At 42.7% G+C, this 9063-nt stretch overlaps 1 protein-coding gene across 1 annotated transcript; it reads right to left on the bottom strand.

Annotated features, from left to right (window-relative positions):
- Positions 1-2318: 2318 nt before the first annotated feature.
- Positions 2319-8033, bottom strand: LOC109415305 (gustatory receptor for sugar taste 64a-like). The gene is made up of 5 exons (XM_062856999.1): positions 7192-8033; positions 6844-7127; positions 6600-6762; positions 6430-6519; positions 2319-2443 (listed from the first exon to the last, which is right to left on the bottom strand). Exons 1-5 carry the CDS (start codon positions 7378-7380, stop codon positions 2330-2332), a joined length of 840 nt encoding a protein of 279 aa, XP_062712983.1. The 5' UTR covers positions 7381-8033; the 3' UTR covers positions 2319-2329.
- Between the last annotated feature and the right edge of the window lie 1030 nt (positions 8034-9063).

Raw genomic sequence — 9063 nt, 5'->3', positions numbered from 1 at the left:
CTTCATCTACTAGGTAAATTCTCGAGGAACTCTTGGAAGAATTGTCAGGAAACTCCTGGAGAAATTCCCTAGGAACTCTAGGGGCAGTTTTTGAGGAACTACTGGAAGAATTCCCGAGGAACTTCCGAAGGAATTTATAAGGTACTTCTTGAAATAAAGCTCCCGAGGAACTCTGTGGGATATTTTCGAAGAATTACAGAGAGAATTCCTGAGGAACTCCCGCAAGAACTCTCGAGTAACTTCAAGAGGAACTTCCAAGGAATTCCTGTAGAAATTCCTAGGGATCTTCCTAGGAAATCCCGGCTGAATTCCTGAGCAACTCCTGAAAAAATACTCGAGAAACTCATAAAGGGATTTTTGAGGAACTCCTGGATGAATTTCCATGCAACTCCTGGAGAACATCGCGAGAAATATCATAAAGAATTTACGAGGAACTTCTGCAGCAATTCCCGAAAAACATTCTGTGGAATTTCCAAGGAACTTGCGGATGAATTACAAAAGAACTCTGGAGGAATTTCTGGAATAATTCTATATAAACTCCTGGACGAATTTCCGAGGCACCCCTGGTTAAATTCTCGAGCAACTCCTGAAAGAATTCCACAAAGCAATTTCCGATGAACTTCTGCAGATATTGTTAAAAAAATCCTGTTGGAATTCCCGAGCAACTCGTGGAGGAGCTCTTGGAGAAGTTTCCGTCGAGCCTTCTGGTGGCATTTCAGAGGAACTACTGGAAAAAATCCCAATGAACTCTTCTTGAAGAAATCTTGAAGAAATTCTAAGAAATTTCTGGGGGTCTCTTTGAGGAACTTCTGACGAACTCCTAGAGGAATTGCCGAAGAACTCCTGCTGAAATTCACGTGGAACTTCTTGAGGGAATTCCGAGGAAATCCTGATGAATTGCCGGGAAGTCCTGGACCAATCCACAAGGTACTCCCTGAGGAAACTGCCGAGGAATTTCGGGAGAATTTTTCAAGAAACTCTTGGTGGAATTTCCGAGAAACCTAAGAGAAAAAACTACTGGAAGCATTCACGAGGAGCTCCCAGGAAATTCCTGGTGGAAATTCCGAGCAACTCCGGCAAAAATCACGCTAGTAACTAGAGGAATTCCTGCGAAATTTCTGGAGAAATTTCCGAGGATTTCTTTGCGTTGTTCCCGAGGTACTCCTGAAGAAATTTTCAAGAAACTTCTGCAGCAATTCCCGGAGCTATCACTGAGAAGCTCCTTCTGGAATTCCCGAGAAACTCCTGGTAAAATTCTTGAGCAACTCCTGGAGAAACGTGAATGTATACCCATTGTTCTTTAGTAGTTTCCGGAGAAATCCTGGAGGAATTCCCAGTAATACAGGGGATGGCCAAAATGTTTGGGGTAGGCAACTTTTTTTTTCTCTCACAAAAAAGTTCAACATGCTATAACTTTTCATAGAATGCATCAAAAAATCTCAAATTTTGACTGTTTGTCAACCTGTTATATGTGCATCATTGGTACAAATTTGGGCTCGATTGATTAATCTTTCGCAAAGTTAGAACCGTTCGGGTAAAACACTATTTTTTTTTGACAACTCATTTTTGAGCTGTCCCGGAATTCCCGTGGATCTGCTGAAGAAGTTCCAAAAGAAAAAATCTGGAACTCTTAGAAGTATTTCAGGGAGCCCCTGGAGGCATTTCCGGGAATCATTAGAAAAAAAATCGCGGGAGCTCCTGGATTTTCGGGTAACTCCTGGAAGAATTCCCTGGGAAATCTTAGTGAATTTCTCAGGAAAAACCTGAATAAACTTTTGGGGCAATCTTGAAAGAATTCCTAATGTAATGTTGATTGAATCTTGGAATTCCCACTAAAAGATGTATGGATTTCCGAGGAACTCCTGGAGGAATTCTCGGAAAACTCTGGAGAAATCCTTTGCAATCCTGGAGGAAATTGCCGGTGAAATTATTGGGAAATTCACAGGAAAATTCTGAAGAAATTGTCCAATTTTGAATTTATTAAGACAAATAAAACAATCCATAAACTTGAACTTCATGCAGTAAACGAATCATTTTATAGTTTTATAATATTTTATAATATCGAATCGATGTGAAAACATCGATTCACGGCATTCGATTAAATCGGTGAATCGATTCTGCTGATCCGATTCGAATCGTTTCACAAAAATCGATGTCTCAGCCAGATTTGCACACAGGTCCACTCCCTGGCCCCTAGGTGGATTTTCCCAGGATTTTCTCGAATAAAATGGTGTTCGGGGGTTGGGTGGATTTTAAAAATTTTCGTTTAATTCATCCAGCGCATGATCCAACTTATTTTTTTTATTTTGTGGCGTTCTCTGCATGCTCCTCAGTCTTGCGAAAATGCCATAGCAGAACAATTCTCCGGAATTCCCACGTTAGCTGCCGTCATTCTGGAGTATTTTATCATCACTAATTCATAGGTGAAAATTACGGCTGCAATCTACGTGCGAGAAGTTTAATGTAAACAAAAAAAACTAGGGGTGGGTAATGTCTGAGACATAACCGCATTGTTGACGTAGGACAAAGGCTGGAATGAGGTTCCGACTTTTATATATTGAAATGGGCCCTTTAATTTGAAGTCTTAAATCAGCTGATTTTTCGTGTCATTGTTGTCCGACCTTCGTAAATAAATGCATAACGAATTTATCACATAACGTCGGTTTCCTGCAATAGGGGCACAACTCAAAATATGTCATTTTTGAGATTTCGATGGCAAATGATGAAAAACTATGTAAAATTTCATCTCACAAAGACCCGTTCCAAAATTCGATGAGAAACGCGAGATTTGGGCATTTTCACCAATTTTCCGCAGTAAGAGCACAACTCAAAATCAGTCAATTTTTTCAATAGTCGTTGAAAAATAGTTGTCAAAAATTCATGAAACAGATAGTGCTTCAGCCCCTTTCAATGATACAACAATCAAAATTTGTTTACTTTTGTCAAATCATGAGAGAAATAAGTGAATTTGCAGGAGGTGCTTCATGATTGCCAATTTTTAAACGCTTATTCTGAAAATTCACATTTTTTGAGTTGTGCCCCTATTGCAGGAAACCGACGATAAAAGGCCTACACAATGTATGCTGGCAAAATTCAAATCGGCGGAGTGATGTGTTGATTAAAGTTGTTACCTATGTGATCCATTTCACTGAACGCATTCATAAGATGTTAATTAGTCAAACCTTCCGTAACTCGCGCGGTTGGCCATCACTTGAGGGTTGAGTATTATTTTATTTTGAAGATAAATGTTCAACCGTAGTTTGAAAGAATTTTCGTCGAAAGGAAAGAATGATTATAATATTGAAAGGCGTTAAGCCATAGCTTCCCAAACATCATATTGCGATCGCAACAATCATTAAAATAACTAAAATTGCCGCTATGAAATTAACAGATGGAGCCACCGTAGCCATGTGTATTTGACACAACTCAATTGCTAGATTCAACAATACGTTGTATAGTTACGCGAACAACAATTAGAGGCCGGCTATGCTGTTGCTAAGTTTTCAGTCTGTCGCTTTTAATTATCCGATTCATAACTCTGGAGGAATAATTTTCACTGGTCCTGAAAAGAACCTTTTAAATAACAGGAGATTTCGGCAAGACAATTGAAAATTATCCGCACTGAATGCTGGAAGCCATCGAAAACTGCCATCGCTTACTGCCGTGGATGAGATTCCTGGTTCTTCTTCTTCTTCTTCTTCTTGGCGTAACGTCCTCACTGGGACAAAGCCTGCTTCTCAGCTTAGTGTTCTATGAGCACTTCCAAAGTAATTAACTGAGAGCTTCCTCTGCCAATGACCATTTTGCATGTGCATATCGTGTGGCAGGCACGAAGATACTCTATGCCCAAGGAAGTCAAGGAAATTTCCTTTACGAAAAGATCCTGGACCGACCGGGAATCGAACCCGTTACCCTCAGCATGGTCATGCTGAATACCCGTGCGTTTACCGCCTCGGCTATATGGGCCCTGTTCCATATAGCCTGAGATTCCTGGTTCCAGATTCTAGAGATTCCTGGTTCTATCAGCTAAATAGCCGAGAGTCATCGCAGGATTGGTGCGCAGCTGCGGAGGTGACATCCATTCCCTTTGACTGATTCAACGAAAATGACGGAAGAAAACAGAGGTCACTGCTTTTATTCCCCTTGATTAGTAGATTAGGCTCCTCCCATTTGGCTGGCTTTCCAGTTTATTTCGTTTGCATGACCCGCCCCGAAGGCTCCAGACGCATCAAGCAACTAACCAGCCGAGAAATGAGCAAACCACCAGCGGGTAACCAAACGATCAACTTTTAAGCGCAAACCGACATTCGGTTCTTCAGATTTGTGCTCTAGAAAATTCTAGGTGTGGCTTCGTCATATATTCACCTTCGAACATTTTTGAAAAATGTTTAAACTTAATTATTATTAAACAATGTTTCACGCAAAATAGTTCGGATAGAATAATGCGTTGTTAAATTCCGGGTGGAACCATTAGGCCATTAGTGACCGGTTTCATCATTATTGCTGGGCCACCAAGTATTCAATCTTTCACTTCTCAATTGCACCACACTTTTCTCGTTCGATGGAATGAAATTAGCTGATTCACAAACTCTTAAGGAATAATTAACGGAGGTCCTGAACAAGACCGTTTGATTAATTGACGATTTTAGGAACGAAATGGCATGAATTCACCATGTCACGCAATGCGTGTTGGTTTTCTCCGTGCTGAATGATAAACGCCACCGAAAACTGGACCGCCGTGGATTACAATAATGACCAGTTTCACTATTGCTGGCAACGATGCTCTGTCTTTTGCTTTTTGGTTGCACTACATCTCGATCGATGTTGGAAATTATCCAATTAACTCTTGAGGAATCATTTTCGATGGTCCTGAAAAGGACCGGTTTGAATAATGGACGATTTTGATGCATTCAAAATGCCATGCAATGCGTGTTGGTTTTCGCTGCGGAGTGCGGAGAATGCTGGACGCCGTCGAAAATTGGCCCACCGCCGCTGCCATGGATGCGATTCCAAGTGCTATCATCAGCACGATATCCGAGAGTAGTCGCTGGGTTGTTGTGCTGCTGCCTTGCTGGAGGTGACATCCACCTCCAACCTCCTTGACTGATCCAACGAAAATGACGAAAGAAAACAGAGAACACTGCTTTTATACCCCTAGATTGGCAGATGAAGCTCCTCCCATTCGGCTGGCTTTTCAGTTAATTTCGTTTGCATGACCCGCCCCTTATGCTCCAGACGCATCAAACGATTAATCAACCGAGAAATGAGAAAATTTCCATTGAACGGATAATGTAGCCAAAATATTAGATGATTTAGATCATTTTAATTTGGAAAATGTTAGAATTGAAACATTTTTCACGCAAAATGGTCCGGATATGATAATGCGTTGCCAAAGTCCGGGTGGAACAATTAGACGTCATAATTGTTGCTGGCTGAGTTACCAAGCATTCAAAATCATTCACTTTTCGGTTGTACTACACTTTTCCCGTTCGTTGGAATGGAATTATCCGATTCACAGCTCTTGAAAAATCATTTTCGATGGTCCTTAAATTAGGAGGAAAATTAAATGAATTCACTATGCCACTATGCGTGTTTGTTTTCTCCGCACTAAATGCTGAACGCCACCGAAAACTGGCCCGCCGCTTGCTGCCGTGCATGCGATTAATGACCGGCTTTGCTTTTGCTGAGAAACGCCGCTCTGTCCTTGCTTTGCACTAGGTTCACCTTTCTCGATCGAGGGTGGAAATTCATCCAATTAACTCTTGAGAAATCTTTTTCGATGGTCCTGAAAAGAACCGTTTGAATAATGGACGATTTTGATGAATTTACAATGCCACGCAATTCGTGTTGGTTTTCTCCGCGCTCAACGCTAGACGCAATCGAAAACTGGCCCGCCGCTTGCTGTTGTGAATGAGATTCCTGGTGCTATCAGTACGATAGCCAAGTGTCGTCGCTGAGTCGATGTGCCGCTGCCCAGCTCGAGGTGTCACCTCGACGGTGGTCGAAATGGAACTGACGATCAGCTCTCGCATGATCGCATTCCTTCCTGCATCGTAGTTGCCCCCACGATGCGCACCAATCAGAGAGCGTTGGTATACTGAACGAGAAAATATGTCCGCTACCCATATTTATAGATTTCAGCGATTTCAATGTCTAACTTTAAAACAACTTTTCAACTATTTATCAATGATTTTTAGGTTCACCGAATATTACAAATTGAACGCGGGAGTTTCATCTCTCGGATAACGGGATTTGTTTATCATTTCGTTCAGTGGGAAAGGTACTGTGAGCGTTTAAAATCTTTCACTCAAACGTAACGCTCTTGGTTTCATAAATTTTGAAATGACACCGGGTATAGAAAACAGAGACGTAGTCCTACGTCAATAATTGCAGCCATGTCAAAACAAACAGTAAATAACTCCCACTCACGGTAAAGGTTGTCTGATGAGTCAGATGGAAGAACCTGCCACCGGAAAGGGCGCCAACTTCCGCTCGCAGCTGCAGATAGTACCGTTCGAGCTGTAATTCAAGTGGAGGAAATGACATGGGATGGACATTGGGCAAGTTACACAGTTAGAGTCTGTAAAACATTTTTTCACCTCTGGGCACCAAGCATCACTGGCGATGCGTTGAACCACCCGCAGAGCCGTTCCTTTCTCTCGATTCAGCTCGGCTGCCATCCAAAGGGTCGTCAGGGCACGACCAATCAGGAAGCAAAGGGTGTACCAAAAATAGATAAACGATATGGTGTATGGTTGTGGTCTGTTGGAGGATAAGAAGATTATTGGTTATTGTGAGAAGAACAAAATTAAACGTCCAGACTATGAAACGATAGGTACTTACTTCAAGCTGTGCAACAGCAGGTAGCATATCAAAAAGATATTGTTACAACAGGAACTAACTACCAACGGCGAGTACATTCTGTCCACGTGCATCAGGAACTCACTGATAACAACATAGTGCTCTCGAATCTCCATCCAGAAGGATTTACCGGGTAGCACTGCTCCACTGCAAGCAGCCTCAACACGCCAGAAAAACTGTCTATACCGTGCCTTTACGTAAGCGCTGATGACCATGATCAGAACATCTTGATACGTCCATGCCATCGTCAGGGAGTAAGTTACGTACTGTTGAAGGTTGTCAAACGGAATAAGGCAATACTTTGAATAAACTGGTAAATTGGAAACCTACTCGAACAAACAACAGAACCGGGACGTTATACGGCATCCAGTTGAAGATGTAGGCATAGTTACGGACGGCGAAATTCTCCACAGCATTGGAGAATGCCCAATTGCAGCGCAGAGATTCTCTATATTGGCTGAAGACGTGAACGTATGAAGCTAGACAGTGTTCCACTGGAAATCGGTTTAAACGATACATTGAAAAGAGGTAATAGTAGGGGTCACGGTCTTACCGACAGCAAGAATCATCCATATCACGGCCAAACTCCAGCATGTCAACTTCAGCCGTGAGCTTCGCAAATTGTAGGGCCATCTGATCCATATTTGTTCAAGTTTCTCTACCTCGCAAAGAAACCTTCTCCAACCCGAAGCCATCAGCAGCGTCATGCCTACAATCACTGCCGTATCGACGAAAAAGTACGTCCCAATGATGTTGGAGAAGTTGACGCCAGTTCGGACTATGCGACGAATCTCAGCCGTTGCCATCAGAAGCGAACAGCTTACGACGACAATACTCACAGCAGTTCGCCCGGATGCCCACCGAAACTGCAGCATGGATGAAGATGGTCAAGCCGCCCCCTGGATTGGGAACATTCCAAGAAATTGCGCGGGTACAATGATTGGCCGCATCAGGTTGTGAAAGCCACCCTCGGACATGGTCACTAATGAAACACCAACATACATTTGAGCAATACTTAAGGGCTCAATAACAAACTCAATCATCATTGACGTTAATTACTGTTTACATTAGGAACGCCTTTGAGTCTCCGTACATTGATTAACTATTCAGCATCAACAGCCACTGCACTGCACTGAAGCAACCCTATGGCCTGTGGTGGTCAAACGAGAGGTTGTTTTGACGTAGGACTACGTCTCTGTTTTCTATACCCGGTGTCATTTCAAAATTTATGAAACCAAGAGCGTTACGTTTGAGTGAAAGATTTTAAACGCTCACAGTATCCTTCCCACTGAATGAAATGATAAACAAATCCCGTTATCCGAGAGATGAAACTCCCACGTTCAATTTGTAATATTCGGTGAACCTAAAAATCACTGATAAATAGTTGAAAAGTTGTTTTAAAGTTAGACATTGAAATCGCTGAAATCTATAAATATGGGTAGCGGACTAATTTTCTCGTTCAGTCTACCAACGCTCTCTGATTGGTGCGCATCGTGGGGGCAACTACCTACGATGCAGGAAGGAATGCGATCATGCGAGAGCTGTTCGTCAGTTCCATTTCGACCACCGTCGAGGTGACACCTCGAGCTGGGCAGCGGCACATCGACTCAGCGACGACACTCGGCTATCGTACTGATAGCACCGGGAATCTCATTCACGGCAGCAAGCGGCGGGCCAGTTTTCGATGGCGTCTAGCGTTGAGCACGGAGAAAATCAACACGAATTGCGTGGCATTGTAAATTCATCAAAATCGTCCATTATTCAAACGGTCCTTTTTAGGACCATCGAAAATGATTTCTCAAGAGTTAATTGGATAAATTTCCACCCTCGATCGAGAAGTGTGCAAAGCAAGGACAGAGCATCGTTTTTCAGCAAGAGTGAAGCCGGTCATTAATCGCATCCACGGCAGCAAGCGGGGGGGGGGGGGGGCAGTTTTCGACGGCGTTCAGCATTTAGTGCGGAGAAAACAAACACGCATAGTGGCATAGTGAATTCGTTTAATTTTCTTCCTAGAATTATTCATTATCCAAACGGTCCTTTTAAGGACCATCGAAAATGATTTTTCGAGAGCTGTGAATCGGATAATTTCATTCCAACGAACGGGAAAAGTGTAGTACAACCGTAAAAGTGAATTATTGAATGCTTGGTGACTCAGTCAGCAACAATTATGACGCCTAATTGTTCCACCCGGACTTTGGCAAC

This window comes from Aedes albopictus, chromosome 3 (genome assembly GCF_035046485.1).
Source record: "Aedes albopictus strain Foshan chromosome 3, AalbF5, whole genome shotgun sequence".
In the NCBI taxonomy this organism is placed as follows: domain Eukaryota; kingdom Metazoa; phylum Arthropoda; class Insecta; order Diptera; family Culicidae; genus Aedes; species Aedes albopictus.
The sequence above is the reverse complement of the archived record's forward strand: the minus strand, read 5'-3'. Positions and strand labels throughout refer to the sequence as shown.